Genomic DNA, 23,830 nt, shown 5'->3' with positions numbered 1-23,830 from the left:
TTGTGCTTATTTTGGGTTCTTTCTGTGCACTATCAGCCCCTATATATCCCCTTATTTCCCCTTATTGCTCATATTTGTGAGAATTGTGCTTTCTGTACTGCCGTTTCCACTTAAGCTCAATAATGTTTTCAGTTTGAAAAGGCTGCTAGCATGGTGGTTATCAGATGGAGAAAAGGCATTGCATTTGCTCTGGCCTTTGGTTCCCAGATAGCCTAACGGCAAATTGTGTTCCTGGAAGCAGGGAGGTGGCTTGCAAGATTACACAGTGCTGGGGTGGGCAGACATTGTCACACATGGTGGGGGACTGAGGTGGGAGGTGGAAAAGCTTTGTGTGCTCAGCTCACATATGGAGCCACAATCCAGCATGGATCCAGCAATGCTCTCTGCTCCTTGGGACACCGGAGCTGGGCAGTGGCCAGGCCCTGGCTGCTCTCCTACAAGTCTCTGGATGGGTTAGGAGCAGCAGCCATCTCCCTTTTGCCCTGTCATCAGCCACCAGAAAAAGCATGGAGGAGAAGACTGATGTGCCCTTACCCCAATGTTCCTCAGCACCCAGGGGAGGCATTGCTGAAGCATGGACAGTGAAACAACCCAGCGGCATATGACCAGCAGAAATGCACTCACCTCATCTTGGCTGGTTCATATATTTATCCCCAAGGTTCACTTTATTCCATATCTCTTATTTGTTTCTAGCAGATCTATTTCCCAAGTGTTTGCTTCTGCTCGTCCTTGTTCTTCCATTTAGGCTTAGATATCCATACGGATGCATAATCTTAGGCATCCAGGCTGATTTCATCATGTGCATTTTTTCCCTTTGGATTTTCATTGCCTCTGATGGGCTGATTAATGCCCCTCCCAGTTTCCTTTCCTTCTGCAATTTTAAAAATGTGTATTCAGCTCATCTTTTTCTTCACTGATTCTTTGTGATACATGTTGGCCCTCTTCTCATCTTCAGTAAAAAGATCAAATTATCTTTTTTAAGCTCTCCAATCTCTCAAGGAGTATCTCTCAAAACCATGCTGACTTTTCCCTTTTTCTCCCCAGAAGGCACTGAAAGAGATGTTCTATTTTAAACACGCTTTGCTCAGGATTTTACAGCTTTCTTTTGTATTTGTAGATTTAATATTTCTCCTTGTTGCTTATGTTTACACTGAAGATTTGTTTTCATTTTAAACTTATTGTAGTGTTCAGCACAGTCTTATCTATCCAGGCAGAAGCTGAATAGTTTGTTATTGATTACACTGTTTCCTATCGTAGTCCATTAGTTCCTGCCCATTAGTTTGTCTTCTGTATAAATGGTTGATAAGAATATTGTTACTGGTGCACTGTAGTTATCATTGTTATCCAGGGACATTTCTGCAGTGATGCTGATGCACACCACAGTTTTGAGAATCTATATAAACACTTCCTTGTTCAATCTCCTCTCTGCCTACAAGGATCCATTGCACAAGGCAAGGAACTCTTTGGCTTTGCTTTCTTTATTTTTATCACTGTTGCCTTACCTTCAGTATTTTACTATGTCATTGACTGTCAGGAGGTTTGTCTCCAAGAACATTTTCCCATCCTCATGCTCCAGCAGAATTCCCCACTGCAACATTTTCCCTGGTTTCCAGCCATCTCCAGCTTGAAGAGGTGGCTCTTTTATTTGGGCATCTGTTAAAGCCCTACAGCAGCAGAATCCAGTGTGAATTGACCAGGTCACGCTCTGAACAATACTCCATGGCAATGGCCATGGATATCACGCATATTAAATTATGCAGTATGTGCGAAGAAACTATTTCCTTTTTTTTTACATCAGAGTATTTCAGCCAGTGCCATTACTTACTGCACTGTAAGGTGCAGAGGACGATGCCACTCTCATATTTCCTAGACCTCTCTTCTCGTGACAAAGGTACATGTAGTGTACTTGATCATCTTTTGAGTGAATCCATTCCTGCTCCAGATTCCTATAAAGGAATCCATTAAGGTGATGAGGCACTGGATCAGGCTGCCCAGAGAGGTGGTGGGTGCCCCATCCCTGGAGACACCCAAGGTCAGGCTGGACGGGGCTCTGAGCAACCTGATCTACCTGTGGGTGTCCTTGTTCACTGCAGGGGGGTTGGACTGGATGGCCTTTAAGGGTCCCTTCCAACTCAAACTATCATATGATTCCATAATTCTCTTTCCCTGTTTCTCTTGTGGGAAGTCTAGCAGTGTGGATGCACACTGTTGATTGATTAACATGGTGTTGCTCCAGTGTTTTCTTTCTCTTCTTTCTTTAGTAATTCTATGATCTGCCTGCCTGCCTACAGTTTAAACTTTGCCACTGCTTTGCAGGCCTAGCTCTATACCTAAAATCACGATTTTTTCTCTTGCCCCAGATATTCACCAGCAGATGCAGTAAGTATTTTTTAAAGCCTTGCCTCATTTACATCCTTGCACTATCACAGCTGTAACATGCCTACTGTGAATAATAATATCCAGTTCTGTGTACCTTATTTGTGGCCTCCAAGCACGGACCTGATGCCTTCAGTTAATGACCTGCAGCAGGATGAGGACCTCCTTCCAGTGCCTTGACTGCTGGTGCTGCAACCCTGTGCGGATCCAGGGCTGGTTTTCACAGTTATGCTTGATTGCAGCTCATGTGGTGACGTGTGGCATGGGAGCTGCCCCATGTCCACATTCCCTGCAGACCCCATGGTATGAAATTCCCATTCAGCCAAGATTCAGCTCTCACCTTGGCTAGGCTTGTCATTTTGGGTCATGCTTTTTCCTGCAGTTCCACAGCCAGTGATAGGCAGCGGCACCACCAAGTGCAACTGCACTGGAGCCAAGAAGTCCTTGGCCAGGAGTGCTGCAAGAGACTAATGGCACCAGCAAGAGCTTCTCACAGGCAGGCAGGGGGAAAGAGCCCCTTTGCACTGGCCATGAAATCAGTCATGTGTAGGTTTTTGTCCGGCCCTGGGGGGTGGGGGAAGGAATGTGGGTTGGGCGAAGTCTAGGATTACACCACTGCTGAATTTTTTCTTTCCACACTTTAAATCGCCAGCACCTTTCAGTCCTGCCTTCACCTCTCCTGCCTGCTAGTGCTCCGACAGTGCCATCCTCCAGGTAAACCCGTTCCTGCCCCCCATGCCCACCTGAGTCTCATGTGGATGAGAGGTCACCTCGCGTTCTGCTCGTTTAATCATTTTCTAACTCTGACTCTTCTACTGACGGTTCCTCCGATCCTTCTAAGCAGCTGCTGTCAAACTCCTGTGAGAGCTCCTCACTCCTCTTTGCCTCCCCAAGTGCTTTATAGGGGGCCGGGCAGGGCAGGGCAGGGAGGGAGGGAGAGGGTCAAAGTGCTGCTTTGCCTGTTGTTTTTTTTTTTCCCCTCCCCTCGTGAAGAGTGTCATTTGCTGCCAGTGCCTTTTCCTGCTCTCTTGGTGACAGTGTGAATGGATGGCCAAAATTTCCTGCATTACGCTGAGGCTGGAAGGGCTGCTGAGAGCCTGTGGCAAACTAGTGGAAGAAGGTGTCCTTGTGGTGCAAGGGTCTTCAGCAGTCCCAACTTCAGTACCAGGATTTGGTGCAAACAACTGCCCTCAGCCTTTGCCCTGCAGGGCTCTGTAGCCAGGAGGGCATCATGCCCACGAGGAACAGGCTGAAACCTCCAGCCTCCTAAATTATAGAATCTTAGAATGTTTTGGTTTGGAATGGACCTCAAAGTCCACCGGCCTCCAACCCTCCTGCTTTGAGCAGGGCTGCCACCCAGCAGATCAGGCTGCCCAGGGCCCCATCTAACCTTGCCCTCAGTGCCTCGAGGGATGGGGCACCACTGCTTCTCTGGGCAGCTGTGCAACCACCTCACCGCCCTCTGAGTAAAAAAAATTGGTGGCTGCAGAGTCACTGCCAAAGCCTCCTCAGAATAGGCAGAACCTTGGGGAGGCTGTGGCATTTGTAGTTTTTCAGCACACGGAAGGATAGCACCATCCTCAAAATCAAATTACTCTTATGTCACATCTAGTAAATCACTCTTAACAGCTGCCACCACTGAAAGAAAAACTCTAATTTCATTTTGTCCTCTTTCTACATCTAAAAAATTTTCTGTGCTTTCTGGCTTTCACTACATGGTCTGTGAAGCCAGACCTTAGTAAATGGCAAAAGAGGTGACAAGAAACCCATACAAGACCTCTCATTAAGTTTCAAATCCTACTCTCACCCCATTCCAGCTCGAGCTCTGTTCCTCAGTCTCTGCTGCTGTGGGAGATTCTGCAGACAGATGGGCTTCCAAAAGCAGGAATGTTTTCAGATGGGTTGATTAAAAGTGATGAAACTAATAATGGCTTGCCCAGGCAAAGTTCACATATGCTCTTGGCACCTTTCTTCTAGCAGGAATCGTTATAAGGAACAAGTAAGGGTTTGGCACGCAGGTGTTTGTGCATCTCTCCCGTCTCTTGCCCTCCATAGCCCAAATTTTGGCCTTATTGCACAGCTTGTTTTGAACATAACAAAGGAAACTCTTTCTGAAGGTGGGATGGATTACAGTGTCCCTGGTGCTGTTAGTAATGGCGAAACGGTGCCTGCACAACCCAGCATGGAGAAGAAGAAGGAAGAGAAGGATGAGACTCTGGAGCGAGGGCATTGGAACAACAAGCTGGAATACATCCTGTCGGTGGCTGGGGAGATCATCGGCCTGGGAAATGTCTGGCGCTTCCCCTACCTCTGCTACAAGAACGGTGGAGGTGAGTGCAGCCCCAGCCAGCTTCACTGGTCACCACATTCCCACCATGATACCTGCATTGAGCCTTGCTCACCACTGGCAGCAGCCGTGCAGTGCCTGATCCGTAAGACTCAACCCAGGGGCTCCATTGCAGGGTGATGAGGCACAGAGCAGTGTGCGTAAGGGTCAGAAGGAACATGGCTGTCACCTGGTACGTGAATGCTACACAGTCTCTCAGCTCAGCAATGACCCCTGGCCTCCCTCGGGCTGCACTTGTTCAGAATCTTGTGCCTGCTTTTAAATTAAGGCAGCCTTTTAGGAGAGAAAACTTTATTTAAAACATGAAAGCCCAAAGCAATTCTCAGGTTGGATTTGGTGGTATGCAGGGAGGGAACTTCTCTCTCAGTTTGGTGATTAGTTGTTAATTGGGCTCTCTGGAAGGGCAGAGGTGAGGGGATGCAGCACTTGGTGTGGAGTTGGTGGGCACTGGGGAGCCAGGGCTGAAATCCCCTGCTGTTTGCTGGGGGCAGTCTCATGGGCCCCGCTAAACTGCTTTCCTCCCAAGGGCACAAAAGAGGATTAGCTGCTGTTTAGCTACTTTCACGCTGTGCTTTGCTTGGTGCTTGTTCCTTTTCACCATGAGCTTGGGAATGTTATTCTCTGTTGAAAGGGAGGGCTGTTCTTGCTCCCCTTCCCGTGGGGCTGTGAGAGAGCAGTGCCTGCTCCCCTCCCTGCATGGATCCTGTCAGGCAGCAGGGCCTGAAGCCTGCCTGGCATCACTGCCTGCTGAGCCCTGTAGTGCTGGTGGCTGGGGACAGTTCAGAGAGGGCTTGGGAGAGTATTTAGCAATGCCATATCTAAGTTCTGTGCAATGGCAGAAAAAAAATGTAAACAGGAAAAAAAAAGTTATTTCCCTATCGTCAGGCCCTCCCATGGCAGGCAAGTCTGGCCGATTGGGAAATACTGGGGCAGCCTGTCTGGTGTGCAGCCCTGGTGCTGCGGGGAAGGGAGCGGGACGCAGCGTCCTACATCTGCCAGGCAGTGGGTCTATGCTGCAGTGCATCACCTCATCCCACTGTGGCCCTGTAACCCACTGGACTGAATGTGAGGTGGGATTTGTGGCTGAACCCCAAGCCTCTTCCCTCTCTCCATGCATGCTGGCTAAGCTTCTTAATGAAATCTCTTGAGTTTTTAGTTTGCTTGTGTCTGAGGATTGTTATTCCTTCTGAACTCCTGTCAGCTTGACGTGAGAGCCAGTTAGCATCTGTCTGGCACAGAAGAGGACTACGTAGGGGGAAGGCAGGGCTTGAGTCTCCTCAATAGGTCATCAATGAAGCTGGGCTCTTGAGCAGCTTGTGGGACCATCCTTCAGGCTCTGCAGGATGAAAGCTGTTACTGCAATTAATGCCAACCTGGGGTAACAAACACCTGATGGGTTTCGTCCTTCTCTGCCTGGTTTCATGGCAGGTCTTGACTGTAGGGCAGCCCTGGCTGCTGGTGCGAGCGATATACATTTCTGTAACTGCATGTAATGCATTTCCCTTTGCATGTTGTTTTGATCAGCAAACCCAGGCTGGGTGGAGGTATTACTCTACATGTATCCTCAGTTTTTTGGTGCTTTTATAGTCAGAATAATCAGCATAAAAGGAACTGACAACTTGTTCCAAAACCATAATGACTTTATAGCAGGATGTTCTCTTTTATTTATATGCAAGTACTGAGACCTGTTTTCTGCGCACACACACACACACAAAAAAAAAAAGGCTAGAGACTTTCCTTCCTTATCTTCTTTCCCATGTACTAAGTTTCTCAGGCAATCACATCGCTCTGAGCAATTGTACTTGAGGAAAATCCCTTTTTCCATGCCCTTCCAACCCTCCTCAGCATACATCCTTCTCATGCTGTCCCCATGTGGTATCTCAGAGGGACTTTCTCAGGCTGAAGATCACAGAATCACACAATTGCAGGGGTTGGAATTGACCTCAAGAGATTATTGAGTCCAAACCTCTTGCTGAAGCAGGTACATTTGATTGCACAAGTAGGCAGCCAGATGGGTCTTGAATATCTCCATAGAAGGAGACTCCACAGCCTCTCTGGGCAATGCAGCCTATTCCAGTGCACCATCACCCTTACCATAAAGAATTTCTTCCCCATGTTTGTGTGGAACTTCCTATGTTCAAGTTTTAGGCCATTGCTCCTTGTCCTATCCATCACTGAGAGGAGCCTGGCCTCATTAATTTGCCTCCTGCCTCCCCTTAGATGATTATAAACATTAATGAGATTCCCCCCTCAGTCTTCCCCAGGCTGAACAGATGCAGGTTACTCAGCCTTTCCTCATATGGGAGATACTCCAGGCCATTTGTTATCTTTGTAGTCTTCCACTGGACTCTTTTGAGGAGATCCCTGTCTTTTTTGAACTGGGAGCCTAGAACTGGACACTGTAGTCTAAAATGTAGCCTCATCAGGGCAGAAAAGAGAGGAGGACAATCTCCCTTGACCTGCTGGCTATACTGTTTTTAATGTATCCCAGGATGCCATTGGCCTTCTTGGCCACAAGAGCTCACTGCTGGCTTGTGGCCAGCCTGTTGTCCACCAGAACACCCGGGTCCTTTTCTGCGAAGAACCTCTGCAGTAGGTCAAACCCTAACCTGTATTGATGCTAACTGATGAGCTGAATCCAGCCACGTGAAGGAGCTTATTTCTCCTCTGTGCTGCTTGAATCTGCCAGGTGCCTTTTTCATCCCTTACCTCATCTTCCTCTTCACCTGTGGCATCCCTGTCTTCTTCCTGGAGACGGCACTGGGACAGTACACCAGCCAAGGAGGTGTAACAGCCTGGCGGAAGATCTGTCCCCTCTTTGAAGGTGAGTGGGTTTGAGGTCCGGGGACCTATGGGGGGACACTGCGCTCATCCTCTGACCACGCACTGTAGATCCCAAACCTTCCCAAAATTACGCCTTCTCACCAAACATTGCGTCCCGGATTCCTTCTTCATGTCCAGATCTCTGGACAGAAGCTTTGCACCCAATAAAAATGATCTTCAAGATCTAATGATGAAAATGCTCCTGGCAGTTATCAGGAACTTACTTAAAATATACTACTGTCCCTGTAAATCGGTGCTAAGTCATTTTCCCGAGTTTGTGGAGGGCTTAAAATCTTCGTGGTGAAAGGTGTCAGCTGTCTTAATAAATCATTAGCTGTCAGATCCACTTCTTGCACTATTTCAGCATGATTATCCAGTTTCAAGTCACTTTCTGTGATCTCTCAGGTCTTAACAGTAGCTTCTATCCTACATACCGAATCTTTTAGGTACTCCTCTGGCATCTATCAGGGAAGTTGCATGTTAACACAAAAACTTCCCCAACAGTGTAGAAGGAAGAAGGATGAAAAAATGATGGGAAACTGAATTTTGGTAGAATAGGTATTATTCAGCAGCTGGAGCACTGTCATGTGTTTCTGTCCCTCTGGGTGGTTTTCCAGCCACACACTGTCTATCCCCTGTCCAGACTCCCAGCCCTTCCTTCTGCCTTGGGTCTGGACTCCACATACTGCTTCATGTGGACTGCCCATGGCCTGGAGATGCTGGGCAGATTCAGCTGTCTGCATTGCTGGCCAGGCAACACCTGATGCTTAGAACCTCAGCTCCCTGTAAGGCTGCATTTCCAGTAGGTCTGAGGCCCAAAGAGCACATTCATCCCAAAGTGACTGCCCTCCAAGTCCATCTGCTGGTGAGGGTTGTGTTAAAGTACCTGCACAGATGGTGGGATGTGGAAAGGAGATGATGGCATGAGTGGCTAGCTTGTTGGTGTAGATCCAGCAGCACAGTCAAGATGTGGGGCAGGGATGCAGCACAGTGCGGGCTGTCAGATGGAAAGGCACTGAGCCTTTGGTGAAGCCTGCTTCCATCTTTCAACATGTGGTTCACCTGGGGCCTCCTTTCTGCAGGAATTGGTTATGCCTCACAGGTCATCGTTGTGCTCCTGAACTTCTACTACATCATTGTCTTGGCCTGGGCCTTGTTCTATCTCTTCAGTTCATTCACCATCGACCTTCCCTGGGGCAGCTGTGATCATGAATGGAACACAGGTAGGTGTGGAGGACCCTTTGGCTCCAGGAAAAGGTATGCCCATGCTGAACCCATGAAACCCAAAACTGAGTCACAGTGGGGCTTGTAGGTGTGGGGAGCCCCCAGTGATTGTGCTGCTGGTGCTTTGGGGAAGAAGCTGCAGCCACTGAGGCTATCTTCCTCTTTGGCAGTGATGAAAAATCCCATCATCCTGTTGTGTGTTAGCCACAGAGCCAGTGCTGGTTGGGACTGCTCTCTGTGCCTGCTGGAAGGAAAAATTAAATGCCATCTTCTTGATTGTCCCAGGTTTCTTGCCAGCCTTGACCTGGAGGGTGCTTTGGTGCGTCTTTGGGACTACTCAAAGTTTGTCTCTGAGTCAATACTAATGAGTGCTGACACTGTGGATGGAAAGGGAGCATTTTTTCTGATCCTTCAGTACTCCAGCCACTACTACTCACACTCCTTCCCTCCCTGGGCTTCTCCTACAGGGAACTGCATGGAGTTTCAGAGGGCGAATTCAACCCTAAATGTGACCAGTGAAAATGCCACCTCCCCAGTCATCGAGTTCTGGGAGTAAGTAAAGGACGGGCTGGTATCCCTCTTTCTTCCAAGACAAGCAATCCCTGGGCAATGAACCAACCTGCGGAGGTACTTCCTATTAAACCACGCTGGTCAGAAGAGGTCACAGTGAGCAAGCTGGTCAGATCAGGGCAAAGGCTCTTGGGGACAGCACAGTCAGTCAAGGATGGCATCACTGAGCCTGTGGTGTTTGTCCAGAGCTGTGCTGGTGTGTCTCAGTGCCAGTGGACTTGTCCAGAGGTGTCCAGCCTTTTGGTTTGCCTGGGATGCACTGAGTGAAGAGGAATTGTCTTGGGCTGCATATAAAAAATAGAATCCTGCTGATATATAAAATTAAGAAAATATTTTAAAAAATATGTTTTTCATTAAAACTTATAAAGAGGGCAATAAAGCCAGTGAAATGGACATGTAAGTCTTACACTGTATTCACATACCCCGGGACTGTTTCAGCTTCTTTCTCTCACTGACTTCAACGAAGGCCAGCTGACTCTGTGCAAGACCTTGCTTCACTGTTGCTTTGCTTCCTCTGATTCTCGATCTTTTTTCTTCTCCTTTATTCCTCTGCTGTTGCTCTCCCCTTTCCCTGTTTGTGCTGCTTCTCTTCACTGCCACCCATGAACTCCCTTATACAGTTGTTTTCTCCTGCAATGCAGGTGAATTGGCTGTATGTTCCCTATCTTCAAACCATGGATCAGACTCACCAAGGGTACAAACCTCATTAAACTTCATTACTGCCTCAGGAAATGAGAGCCATAACCATGTGCTTCGATCAGGATTTATATATAGGTTGCAGCCCTTGACCTGCCTGGTGGCTGTGTCCATGCTCAGGATATGGGTCCTAAGACTGCAGCTGGAAGCGGGGTGAGATCTGCGGTGATCCACTCTGCAGCATCACTGTGGTGGGTCTTTGTCTGCATGTTTTGTGAGCTTTAGCATGGTAAGCTGTTGAGGAGGAAACCTTAAAGCCTTTTGAATTACTAAAGGGATCCATACTAGTGATGTTTTTATAGTAGATAATGAATATTAGATATTAGACATTTTTATTTCAGAGTGGCTAATATGCAAGCCATTCTAAGGGGAGAAGCTTACCAAAATGAGAACAAAGTACCGAGTTCAGCTCACAGCCTGGTAAAATCTGTGCCCTCATTTTCATGGTCTCCTTCCCTCGTGCCCATGCACTAGTTTACTCCAAAGTACAGAGTTCCTTTATTTCTGGCATGAAGGCTTAGACCTGCTGGCTCTCTGATGATGGACACAGACCAGTACCAAGTCCTTGCTGAAAGACTGAGAAGGCAAGCCCTGCTGCCACCACAGATTACCTGGTGAACAGTGGCTGGTAGAGAGCTGTGCCCTCACTGCTGTGTACCACCAGCACAGAGCACATCATGTCCCTAGAGCATCCCTGGGGCAGCACAGGGCGAAGCACTTCACTTGCATTTGCCTGTGAGCAGAGAGATCATTACAGGCTGGAAGACACTGATTGCATACATTGCTGCTAATAAGCTTATGGCATTTATTCCTTCCGTAGTTGGTATTTTCCTCTTCTCCTACAGTTCCCTTTTACTTTTTTCCTTTAAACTGCTTGCAGGCAGTTAGATGCTGTTATGAACTTAGACTGCTCTTCCTGAGGCTGGCTGCTGGAAAAGCTGATGCTTACTTCACCACTGTGAGCATCCCTGTGTTACTGAAGTGCCAGCACACAGGACTGGAAATTTCCAGTGTAGTGTTGGGGAAAGGGTGCAGGAGGCAGGAGTTTCCTAGGGAAGCACTGACCTGCCACTGGGGTGAAGGCACACTGCTGTGGCCGTTCCTGGCTGTGGTACAGTGTCCTGTTAGTTACACACTAACTGGTTACTCTTCCCTCACTGGTTACAGAGTCCATGCCCCTAGAAGCAGGAAAGAAAGCAAGATGAAAATAAAATATTCAGAGGAACAGCCTGATTTCCTGTGAACCCCTCTTATCCTCTCAATCCATCTCAGACTATGGTTCTCCAGGAATGCAAACTTGATTTGGGGATAATTGCAACAGGGTGGGTTTGTGAGCGTGCTGTACACACTGCTGCTGGGGCTCTAAGGTAGCACATGTCCTTCTCTGCTCATCTCAGGACTTTGGGGTTTGGGACAGTTTCACACTCAGATCCATCAGTGCAGCATAGAAGACAGAAGGAGAAGAATGAGTTGTTGCTTCTGTAAATGGTGAGGAAGACCTGCCATACCCATAGCTCAGAAAGCTGCTTTAAGGCAAGGGTGAGATTGTAAGTCCTTGGCCTTGTAAGCTGGTAAGTGCAAGAGGGAGCAGAAACACTAAAGGTTGGAGGGGGAAAGGAAATGTCTTGACCCAACAGCCCAGCTTGAGAGCAAGTGTAGAATCCATGTGTGAACCTCCAGGCTGGTAGTACTGGTCCAGTAGTCTAATTCCAGTAGTGGGCTACAGTTTGACACCTCTGCAGCTTGCAGCTCAGAGCTGGGTCTTGTTTGTAGAACATCCTTTCTCCTCAAAGTTGTTAGGTGCTCTGGAGATGTGGTGAGAGGTGTGTTGGGAACACTGGTGGCCGACACTGGAGACACTTGGGTGCTGTTTTCTTCTCCCTCTACAGAAGGAGAGTGCTGAAGATTTCTGATGGCATCCAGCACCTGGGCAGCCTGCGTTGGGAGCTGGCCCTGTGTTTGCTGCTGGCGTGGATCATGTGCTACTTTTGCATCTGGAAAGGAGTCAAGTCCACAGGAAAGGTGAGTTCTAGGCTCACATTGAGCCTCCAAGTGCTGGCCCAGGAGCCATTGCTATCTTTGTGTGTAAGAGGTGGTTCAAGTTCCCTTCCCTTCTGCCACAGTATGAACAGTTTGTGCCCCTGCTGGATATTTTCTCATTTATTAGATAGTAAACGCCCATATACTTAAAGCTTTCTCTGCCTCAGCATCATGGGGATCTTCTTTTTGTCTTTCCTGTTGGTCCTAGCTCTTCCTATAGATGCTTGCATTCCCCATGTATAAGATTTCCTTTTTTAGCCACGCTGGTTATCACAGAGGTATTTCTCCGAGGCAGGTTGGTGAGACTATCCAGCTCCATCCTGAGCTGCCTCACCCCTGCCTCCTCCCTCTGTTGCAGCACTGACACAATTTGTTTCTACTTCTGCCTCCTGACCCATTCCCAGTCTGGAGGCAGCAAAAACAGATGGAAGTGAAATTGTTGAGTATGTTATCTAGACGGCGTCTCTTCAGTGTGGTGGGTTGTAAATTGTAGCTGCATCCATTTCCATCAAGTTGATGGCATGGATGTTATCAGTTCCTCCTGCTTCCAGGATAGTCCAGAATTGTGAAACATGAAGGCAAAGTCAAGCAGCTTGCAGAGACAATATTTCCTGGTTTCCATGGAGTAAAATTAGAAGAAAAGAGCAACTGCTTGCTGTAGTGGCCTGGTAAAAGAAAGCAGAGGCAGTATAATAACAGCAAAAATGATATGAAAGTACAGCAAACATAGTGTGGGAAGTGCTGAGAACAAATCCAATCTATTTCAGATCTGAGTTCAGTGCTAAATGCAAGTGACTCTTAGCAAAAAGGACTAGCAATGGTGAGATGAAAACAGAAACCTTCCAGTAGAGATACATGGCCCATTGGTTTATCAGCCCTTGAACTGAATTTGTCCTACACAGAACAGTTTTACACAGCAGTTTGCATCCTCAGATGCAGAGATTGCCTGTCCCCAGGGAGCTCTCACAGATGCAGGAGGTTGTCACAGATGGAATCACTTTGCCGAGGCGTGTGGATCAGGTTCAAATAAACCCTGGATGTTGTTGACCAGCATGTGACAGAACGATCACACTGGTCCCGGCAAGGTTCCTGGTGATGGAGCTAGAGCTAACAATGCCCAAGAAATAAAAAGATTGGTTTTGAGCCAAGCATTGAGTAATATCTTATTGGATCCAGATGTTCATGTTGTCAGATAGTTTGGAAGTTTGGAACTCTCCATTCAAGAAAACATTCTCCAAATCCAGGCCGCTGGTCTCAGTGCAGATGTAAGTGACTGTTGAGTGAAAAGCTCAACATGTGAGCACTCACAGGCACACAGGACATTACCAAGTCCAGAATCTGAACCATACACACGAGAACAAGCAGATTGCGTTCTGAGCTCCTAAAATTGATGTTTTTTAGAGATCCATCTGAAAGTATGCAGTTTGCCACCCTGGAAGAAAATGCACCAAGGCTGAAAGGCAATGGGTTATTTTTAAGATTTCTGTTTCAAATATTTTGATTTCGTGAGCTGAGAAATATTAGACTTTCATCCTGTCATATCCTGAAGCAATAATTTGGTTCTGTGGTAAGTACAGAGATGACTGTTAAACTCGCAGGACCCATAGATTTGATTAACTGTCACTGAGAAGCTCTAAATCAGAGCCTTCTTGAAACCTTGAGATTGAAATGAATGATGGCATTTGCCAGTGTTGAAGAATGCTGTCCCCGGGTTCCTTCAACATCTAGGATGCAGATTCAGACAGACAGGGATGGAGCTGCTTGCGCAGACATCTCAGGCAATCATGAGCCCCAGCAGGGAGATGTTTTTCACTGATCTCTGTGACATTACCCCAGACCGCTGTGATATATAGAGCAAGGTGTATTAAATGCGTAGAGAACTTGGGGCTGCAGGCAGAGGTGATAAGCAAAGAGTTTGTTTTTCAAGGGCAAGACATCACTCAAATCCTTCTGTCCTTCTACATAACAAGACTGAATTACCAAAACGTGTATCTCAACTTAGAGCAGGGCTCCCATGGCAGTGTCAGGTTCTTTGGATGTTGTTTTATTCAAATAAAGTATATCAACAGGATGGATCCAGAAAAAATCTTTTTGAAGCACTGCTTGTCTCACAAGAATTATCCAGGGAAGAGGGAAGGTGGTTGTGTTGCTCAGGGAAATCATCCTCTTGCTGCTGGCAGTACTTCCTCTGCTGCAGAAGCCTCTCCCTGCCATCAGGGAATGGTGTGCTTTAAGGGGATTTTGAAACAGCTCGTTCTGGATGGATGGGCAGGTGGGAGAAACAGATGATTTCACAGCATCACATATTGTGGTTCCTCTAGAGAAGTTCTTCGGTTCTTCAGTGCGTAACTGCTGAAGCTGAGAAAAGAGCTGTAAGGTAGCATTAAGTTGAAGTGTGCTGATCAGCACGTCCACACAGGAAAAACCTGAAGGAGCAACATTTCTTTGCTGGCCCAGTGTGATACAACAAATTGAGCAACTGTTTTAAAGGTGATCAATAAGTCTTGAATGTGCAGGAGCAATGCAAAGGCATTAAAGACGCTACTTGAACTGCTGGGGAGGCTGCATCAGACCTCGACTAGTTTGACAATTTGGAAACACAGAGCACAATGTGGTATTGTGGCACACTACAGCAATTAGCAACTGAGCTGGGGATGCACAGCCCCTCTGCTGATGCAGACAAGTATTACTGCTGTCTTCGGTGGAGTTGCTCTCGTGACAGCCCAACTCTCACTCTGGTTCACTCCTAGGACTAGCAAGATTTTCTCTGGCTCCAAACATGCTGTGCCACACCACGCAGTTCCTGGGCACATATAAAAAAATGCATTTCTTCTCAGTGTAGGCAAAAGCAAGGTGCTTGGAGTGCTCATGCGTGTTCCCACGTTCCATTTCTAGGTGGTGTACTTCACAGCCACATTCCCGTACCTCATGCTGGTAGTCCTGCTGATCAGGGGAGTCTCCCTGCCTGGGGCATCCCAGGGAATCCTCTTCTACCTTTACCCAGACCTCAGTCGACTCGGGGATCCTCAGGTAAGACCGGTGAAAAAATGAACGGCTGAGTTGTGCTTGCCTGGATGCCTGTGGCTATCTTCTTTCCTTCTTTTTTCTTTCCATACTATCTTTCTCCCAATTCCTTCCATCTGTCTCCTCTTTACCTACACTGGATATAAGGCAGGACTATGATACGGATGGCCCTTGGCCTTCCCCTGTGCCCTTCCTGTATTTTCTCATCTGAGGTGGGTCTGAACTGCCTGGGAGCAAGAAGAACACAGGTGGCAGAAGCCATCAGTGGGTTTACCCCCCTCAGAGAGAGCAATGTCAACTGAACCAGTCATTTCTTGGGGATACCACTGTGCTTGGGGGCTCTGTAATGTCTGGGGTTGCAGGGGTGAGGAGGAGGAGGAGGTAGGAGAGAATGAGGATGACTTGATGCACCCTAGGACCTGGCTGTCCTTCTCCCCCCCCCCAAGTCCTTATTGAGAAATTCCTGCCTGCCTGGCTGGACAGTCTGTGCCTGACTGCTGCTGTTAATCTCTTTGGGACAAGTTCTTCCACATTAAATCCTGGCTCCAGCTGAGCTGCTGTACCAGCCTTTGTGTGAAGGTGTTTCCAAAGGAGATTAAAGGGTGCCTGCTTGGAAAATAGGCCAGCAAAACCCTTTGTAACCCCATTAACTCTTTCTGCTCTAGCCCTAGTGTTGACTCTGCTGTTAATTTTGCAAGTGTGGGCATCTCTGCCTGATGCAAGGAGCAAGGGTCAGTGGAGTGTGGTGACAATGTGCTAAGGCTGCTGGGGGCTCTGAATTTGCCAGTTCCTCCAGCACGGTGTGACTCTGGTTGAGCAGGTTTAACTTAGGGCTTCCAGTCTGCAGCTGAAGGAGATCTGGTTTTCATCGTGTGAAGTGCACAGAGATCCTGTCCAGCATTCTGGAAGTTGCTCTCATTTGTGTGCCCAAGCAGTGGCTGAAAGGCTTTGTTTTGCATTACCAGCTTCTCTCATTCTCTCTTGGCTGCAGGGAGGAGGTGGGCAGGACAGCCCTGCTTCCCTGTGGGGTAAAGAGAGGTTGAAGGGGGTTTTCTAAAACTCTCAAGAGAGTGAGGACAGGTCTGTGTGAGCTGATGTGATGTGAGATCCTTCTGCCACTTTCCAAGTGTGCTTCCTTGCTTCTGCAAAGCCTTGTGCTTACAGGGCTCTCACCAAACCGGGTAGCAAGTCTTGCATTTTCTTCATTTTTCTCCTATTGGATAGGAAAGGTAAGGGTTAGTGCCCCAAGCCCTGCATGCACACAGTTTGCCCCTGCTGCCATGCAGGAACAGCAAATGTCCTGCCAGCCAAGCTGATGACAATCGACTTGTGCTCACAGGACAAGGCTGTGACTGCTTACTGCTGTCCAGTGCTGCCTGGAAAAATGCAAAGTTCTGCAGTGCCTAGGAAGGGATGCTGGAAATTAGAAAAAAAATATAATAACCTCTTCGATCTGAGCCTTGTAATAAGGAGTCTCAAGGGGAGGTTTAGATAAAGGGAAAACAATATACAAGGGGACAAAAGGATAACTGCTTAAAAGTATATGAAAACATATGTGAAAAGAAGGGATGAATTATTTAGCAGATTCTACCAGGGGAGAAGCAGCCAAGATGTGATTAAGTGTCTGTGTGGAAATCACTGCTTTTCACCTGCTCAATGACCTTGGACAGAACCATGAAATCCTGTGCACGAGAGCTGACTGATGATTAATCATAGAATATCCTGAGTTGGAAGAGACCCACAAGGATCATTCAGTCCAAGTTCTGGCATGATGGTCTCTTCCAGCCATAAAGTCTTCAATTCCTTATATCTTCCTGCACCTTCCTCTTCCCATTCTATAAAATGTTTACAATTAAAAGGTTAAATGCAAAATATTTGATATAAAGATAGATCAGACATACAGTGAAACTGCTGAGCAAGTTTTACATAATAAAATCCACTTCTGCTCAAGTAGAAGCAGGTAACAGCAAAATCATCTGAGAGACTTTATTTTGAACTGTAGGCCACAAATCTAAAAATTCCCCCCAAACCAACCCTAGTGTTTGTTTCTTGTTTAATATTGTGTATTTTTAAAGTAGCATACCAGCCAATTGCTGAGCTCGTTTCTTTTTGTCCCCCCTTGACTGCATTTTTTGAACTCCAGAAGGTTCCTATATTTTCCGCAGTACAGACTGGGTTTTAACAGACAGGGGAACTCAGGGTTGCTCACCACTTCCTCTCTTGCTCACTCCACCCTTCCCAATGTTTTCTGTGGTGATTTTATGACTTGTTTATTTCAGTAGATAACTCTGGGATTTCCTGATGTTGATTATGGAGAGAGATGCGGAGTGGTCCACTTGCAGGAAGCTGAAATGAAATAATTCACACTAAAAATAGGGGTGAAGTGTGGGCAGTTTGTTGGTGGAGCAACTTTTTTTTCTGGCACTGGCAGTTTCTCTATCACTCAATGCAAACCATGACCAGGCACCATTGTAACGGACAGAGTTGAAAAGATAGCTGATGGGGTTGATGCAGAAAGTGCTAGCGATGTATTTGCTCTTGCTTGAAAGAGAAAAAATGCAGTGGTTTCCTTTCACTCTGGTATCAGTCTCAAATATTTCTAGTTAAATATTAGAAGGTTTATTGATTGAGAAAAGGAGAGTAAAACTTAGAAGCCTTGGAGAATGTCCCTCTCTGCACAAGAAAGTGCTTCTCAGAACATGTCCAAGACCTCTCACTTTTGTTTTCCCCCAGATTTCCCCAAAACACAACTGTCTTGTGGTGTCTGCTTGTGCTTTACCCCTCGAGCCTCAGAAAGTCTTTGTACAAAGAAGAGCTTGCCATAAGGAGCTGCTTCCCCTGTGGCCTCTGAGAACTTCTTGGCGATGGGCCCCTGCAGCCATGCTGGGGATGGGGTCAGAGCCTTCAAATTTGGGTCCCTCCTGCTGCTTGCTCTGCCGCCAATGAGAGTTGCTGCTTCCCAGCAAGAGGTGAAGGCAACCATGGGCATGCTAAATATTATTTGTTCCCCTTATTTGTTTATTTTCCCCCAGCAAGCCTTCAGCTTGACCCTACGTGCTCGTGTCATGCTGTTGCTGGCCCCGTTTCCCCTTTCTGAAGGCAGCATGTTTGGCAGAATCATACAGCCTGGAGTCCAGGAGCATCCTTCTTGCCTCCCCATCACCTCGGGGAGGAGGGCAGAACAGCTGTGTTTTTTGGATGAGCCAGAGCTTGTTTTTTTTTTTTTTTTTACTTATAGTGTTTACAGAAAGTGTAGAGGTGGGGGGCTCTCCTGGACGCAAAACCATAAAATCATAGCATCATTAAGGTTGGAAAAGACCACTAAGATTATCTAGACCAACTCTAACCCGTCACCACCATGCCCACTAACCACATCCTTCAGTGCCACTGCTACATGTTTCTTGAACACCTCCAGAGATGGGAGAACTGAAGGAGGTGGCCAGGTAACTCGGCATAGCTCTCTAAAAAGGTACTCATTGAACAGCAGCTGAAGGCTTGCCTAAATTTTGCTCTTTGCTTTGCACTGCCCCAAGAATGATGCCTTGTGCAGCAGAGACTTACTCTGCTGCGTCTTCTGCTGACTGCTGGGGGCATCTCAGCGCTTGCCAGCATGGCCCCTGTGTGTGATGTGTGATGCATGCACTAGGCTTCTTAGAATAGAATCATTTGAGTTGGAAGGGACCATTAAATGTCACCTAGTTCAACTCCCATGCAGTGAACAGGGACACCCACAGGTTGACCAGGTTGCTCAGAGTCCCATCCAACCTAGCTTTGAGTGTCTCCAGGGATGGGGCATCCACCACCTCTCTGGGCAACTGGTGCCAGTGCCTCACCACAAAACCTGATTGCACTGATTGCCTGATTGCACAAAACCTCTTCCTTATCTTCAATCTAATCTCCCATCTTTTGGTTTGAAACCATTTCCCCTTGTTCTAACATAGCAGACCCTGTGGAAGAGTCTGCCTCCTTCCTTCTTACAGAACACCTTTAGATACTGAAAGGCTACTCTCAAGTCCCCCAGAGCCTTCCCTTCTCCAGGCTGAACAGTCCCAGCTCTCTCAGCCTGTCCTCACAGGGGGCTGGGTGCACTCCAGCTGGTCTACATCTCTCCTGTACTAAGGACTGGGACACAGTGCTCCAGGTGAGATCTCACCAGTGCAGAACAGAGGGGCAGAATCACATCCCTGACCTGCTGGCTGTGTTTCTTTTCATGCAGTCCAGGATACAGTTGGTACTCTGGGCTGTGAGGGCACATTGCTGACTCATGCCCAGTTCACCATCCACCAGTACCCCCAGGTCGTTTTCAGCAGGGCTTTGTTCCACCTTGACATCCCCCAGCCTGTACTGACAGAGGGGTTTGCCACGACTCACATGCATACCTTGCAGTTGAATTTATTGAACCTCATGAGGTTCACCAGGTGCCTCAGGATGGCAACTCGTTCCTTGAGCGTGTTGACTGCACCACACAGCTTGATGTCATCCGTGAACTTGCTGAGCGTTCACTCTGTCCCACTGTCAATGTTCAATAGCATTTTGCTCTAAAATGCTCTTTACTGTTATTTATAAGTGCTCTGAGGTTTTCCTAAGGAAGGATCTGTTTCAGTTCAGGGGCCTATTAAATTCTAGTACATGTAATAAAGCAAATATTGCTAAGAAAATTAAGGGAGGAAGGAAAATGTTCTCTGCTAGGCCATAACCATCTCAAATAACTGCATCTCAGGTGTGAAGGTTTTGGTTAAAAACATAGAGTAGGAGGTTATTACAAACTGGAGTAAACAACATGTTCAAGGAAATTGAATTATGAATTAAATAAACTTGGATGGCTTGAAAAACTGCAGACAGCAATTGCAGCAAAATACCCAGTCTGCCAACGTGCCAGCAAAATCTGAACAACAGGATGAACTTCAGCAGCGGAGCTGCAGCCAGAGAAGAGCAGCATGCTTTTCTGCAGGGAAAAGAGAGCCCTCCGTGACCCCATCAAGCCCCTGTAGTTGGAGTGGAAATATTAAAATAATGAGAGGCTGTTGTTCAGCAGCGTGTGGGGAGGGGAGGATATTGAAAGGGCTGGAAGGAACATTTCTCTGAGTCACAAGAGGGAGAGGAGTGAGCACAGGAGGCAGCTCTGGGAGAGTAGATGTGGCTACTGTTTTCAGGAGAAGGTGCTTTTTGTAGGACCCATGAAACTGTGGGGCTGAGATGGGGTGAGCTGAATACCTTTCCCACCCCAGGTCCTGAGTCATGCTGCTGTTGCTCGTCTCCATAACACCCATGGCATCAATCTTGTTGGAGTCCAGCACTCAAAGAATGTGGGAGATGCTAGGGGTCTGGGAAGGGAGTAGAAGTGGGTGGCCTTTCACCCAGAGCTTCAGTAGCCTTTGAAAATGAGAAATAGAAGTGTGTACAGTCTGAGCTGGTGCTCACAGTCAGGATGACTGAGTAGGATCAGAATCTCCATGTATCATACTTAGCTTTGTTTGCACTGGTTCAGCCACAGGCTGCCTTGCTTCAAATGGGAGCACATGCTGCGGCAGGACCCGTATTCCCTACAGACATCCTTCTGGATGTGCACCCCAGGCAGTGCAGCAGGAACCTGCAGACCCCATTCTTAATCTCTGCTGCACATCAAGGGTATTGCTGGCTGTAGGAACAAAGCCACTTCATGAGTCACAGAGCTAATGAAGCTTGGTGTCTTGATATTTGACTTCTACCATCATCTGGTAAAGCACCAGTTCTTTTCCTGCCCTTGGGATGTTTCTCATGTCTCCCGCTCGTGTGATTTATCTGATATTTAACACTGGTTGACTGCTCCTCCCTGTAGCTTTCCTCTCAGTGGGGATGCTGAGTCTTTCCTGTTCCCTGGTTGTTGTGAAATTCTTAAGTAGTTGGTATCTTTGAGATTTCTGACCACTGTTAAATCAGTTTGAGCTGCAGAAATGGAGCCAATGTTATGGCAAGGGTGGGGAATGCTGTTTGATGGCAAAAGTCTTTTTACCTGAACAAACTGATATGAAAGTGCTTCAAAAACCTCAAGAGAGTGAAATTCAAGCTGGAATTTTATTGAAAAAAAGGCAAAACACAGCACAAGCAATCAACAGCAGAAAAACAAATCAAGCCTAACGGAACTTTCCATCCTGACCTGTAAGAAGATGCTTAAATTATTGATGCACGGATGTCAGCTGGATAAGCCTGTCTCAGTGCCTTGCTGTGCCCAAAAAGCAATGGAGAAGTGAAGCCCGTGCCCTGGCTGCTTACAAACACAGTGATTAGGAATTTATTGCGAAGAATATATGGTGAAGAATCTTTAGGAATTAATTGTGAAGAAAATAAATAGATAAATAAAAGACTTTGTTTTTTCCAGTCTTTTTCAAATGCAATAGTGAGCTAATATTTTGGTTTCTAAACTTGCTTCCCTACCCCACTCCTCTGAAAAAAAAAAGTACAGAAGACTAAAGCCAACTACTTTTTCAATATCCTTGTGCCCAGAACTAGCTGTTCCAGTCCAACCCCATCATCTGTCTCTTCCCATTCTGCAAATCAAAGATTTGATCTGACTTCCCGTAGAAGGGTTTCTTCTTGTCAGTTTTGACTGATGAGAAGAAGATGGGGCTGAATGTTGACTGAGCTATTTGCAGGATGGCTGGGGAAAGCAGTGACACCAGTGAGTGCTAGCTGGTTGCCCCTCAAAACGTGAGGCCTTGGTTGAGCGTGTACGGATATAATTTGGAATCACCAAAACCACTGTGTTCCCCTCTGGTGCTTCTGTTCATGGGATACATCCCCAGGCAGGGCCCTGAGCAAGGTGAGTGTTTATCTGAGGACTCACCAGCACTGCTGCTCCAAGGCATAGCCACTTGGAGACTCTTCTTATTAAATTTACCCCAATAATCACTTTTTTCCACTTTTCTTTCCTCACTGCTTTCTCTTTTGTCTGTAGAAGCACAATTGATTGAATGCTTGCCTTATCTCTATTTTATAAACCCTTTAGGAAGAAAGATGTTAGATAGCAATCTTTGTCATTGCTTCATTCCTCACTGCTGGTCCCTGCTTTTGCTGTTCTCTGCAGAAGATGGTGGCTCTGATTGCATCAGTGACTTTCAAATAGTCTTTCAAATCTAATTTGTCATTGACAAATGTCAGGCTCTGAGCACCGGGATGCATTCTTGACAGAGAGATCGAAGTGGAGTTCAGGCTTCGTGGGACTAACATCATTCTAGTATTTTCTTTTAAGAGATGTCCTGTGTGAGCAACTCTGTTTATTTCTAATATTACTCCCCAGTTGATTTGCTTTTACATTTTGGAACTTTTGAAGTTAGGTCTTGGAGAAAAGGCCACCAGCCATAGATACCTGTGCCACTCAGTGGGACACCAGGCTTGCCCAAATCATATCCCCCTCCTCTTCTGGGCTCCTTCAGCTCTCCTGGATAATGCTCACTCAGTCTCTTGCTACCAAGAGACTATCGAGAGTCACAGTTTTCTGCACACTTGCCTGAGAAGGATAGAGATGATGATGAAGGTCCCTACGTGCTGTGGGTTTGCAAATCTCGCATCACCTCCTTTCCCTTTGGCTCTTGCTACCCCAGGGTGCTTTAGAGAGCACTGCAATTCCTTGTACTGCATAACCTGTTCCTACCAAAGGTTTGTCTAAATGCAGGGTATTGCTGACTGCCTGAGCACTGATTTTTTCTGCTGATTATGGTGACCCTTGGGTCTCTGCCTCTTCCCACTGGTGCACCATCTGTGCTCTGTGCTAGCCTTGTCTTCTTACCTCTGTTTGCATCTCCCTTGCAGGTCTGGATGGATGCAGGCACTCAAATCTTCTTTTCGTATGCAATTTGTCTGGGATGCCTGACAGCTCTGGGCAGCTATAACAAATACCATAACAACTGCTACAGGTAACTAGAGCACAGCTCTGCTGCCTTGAGCCTTCCCTTCCCTCGACATCAGTGCAATTAGGCTGGTGAACTGCTGAGGGCCTTTTGAAGTATCATGCTTTCCATTTCTACTCAAGATGTAAGAAAACACTTTGCAGGTGTTTTCTTCTCCAATCCATCTCTCTGTGCTTTGTACCCAAGGGAAATGTCAGGAACTTTCTGTCCATGTCATGGATGACAAATTCCCTTTTCCAGACCATATGAGACCCATCAAAGCCAGATCCTCTTCACTAGCCTTGGGATCCCAATCCACACCACAACCTCCCCTGTTTACATAGGTAGGGGAAGCAGAGCTGTGAGATCAAATGGCTCTAGATTGGAGTCTTTTCACCTTGTGATTTATCCTCTGTAAGTTCTTTTAGACCTAGTGTCTTGCACACTTTTCAGTGCTCTGGGTGCCTACGTGCTATGTACAGTCTGTATATAAACCTACAGGTGTGACTCCTGCCTCTTGCATTCTCTCCCCATGCTGGGCTGCCCTCAGGCAGAGGTCAGCCCAGCTGCCAAATTGCATCAGGCTGTCAAGTTGAAGTGTTCAGGTGAAAACACACTCAGTTTGCTGCAGATGTATGCATCATCTGAGGCTGTATATCCAGAGGCAAAAGGTTAGTATGAGGGGAGACCAGAAAAGCTACCTGCTTCCTTTCTCACCTTTCTCTGCTGACCATGTTGCTCCCCACACCTTTTAAATTCAAATTTGTTGTCATTACTGTGGAAGATCCAAGCAGACCACCGTGTGGACCTAGCTTGGCATCTTTCTCATCACCTTAAAACTTCACACCTGCTGTAGGGATGCCTC

The 23,830-nt window shown here is 47.0% G+C and overlaps 1 protein-coding gene across 2 annotated transcripts in view; it reads left to right on the top strand.

Moving 5' to 3' along the window:
* Positions 1–355: 355 nt before the first annotated feature.
* Positions 356–23,830, top strand: part of LOC122170694 (sodium- and chloride-dependent GABA transporter 2) — a 29,279-nt gene continuing 5,804 nt past the window's right edge. The window contains exons 1-8 of one of the 2 annotated variants that reach the window (XM_042837808.1): positions 356–658; positions 4,494–4,706; positions 7,413–7,547; positions 8,629–8,769; positions 9,238–9,322; positions 11,926–12,058; positions 14,972–15,106; positions 22,889–22,992. In XM_042837808.1, coding sequence (XP_042693742.1) covers positions 4,499–4,706; positions 7,413–7,547; positions 8,629–8,769; positions 9,238–9,322; positions 11,926–12,058; positions 14,972–15,106; positions 22,889–22,992 — 941 coding nt within the window. In that variant the 5' untranslated portion in view covers positions 356–658; positions 4,494–4,498. Of the gene's footprint in view, positions 659–4,289; positions 4,707–7,412; positions 7,548–8,628; positions 8,770–9,237; positions 9,323–11,925; positions 12,059–14,971; positions 15,107–22,888; positions 22,993–23,830 lie in introns of those variants that run through there. The other variant, XM_042837807.1, reaches the window with a different exon arrangement.

Source organism: Centrocercus urophasianus, unplaced genomic scaffold, assembly GCF_019232065.1.
Source record: "Centrocercus urophasianus isolate 14NV4802_14NV808 unplaced genomic scaffold, USGS_Curo_1.0 seq_73, whole genome shotgun sequence".
Classification (NCBI taxonomy): Eukaryota; Metazoa; Chordata; class Aves; order Galliformes; family Phasianidae; genus Centrocercus; species Centrocercus urophasianus.
Note: the sequence above shows the minus strand (reverse complement) of the source record. Positions and strands in the feature narration are given on the sequence as shown.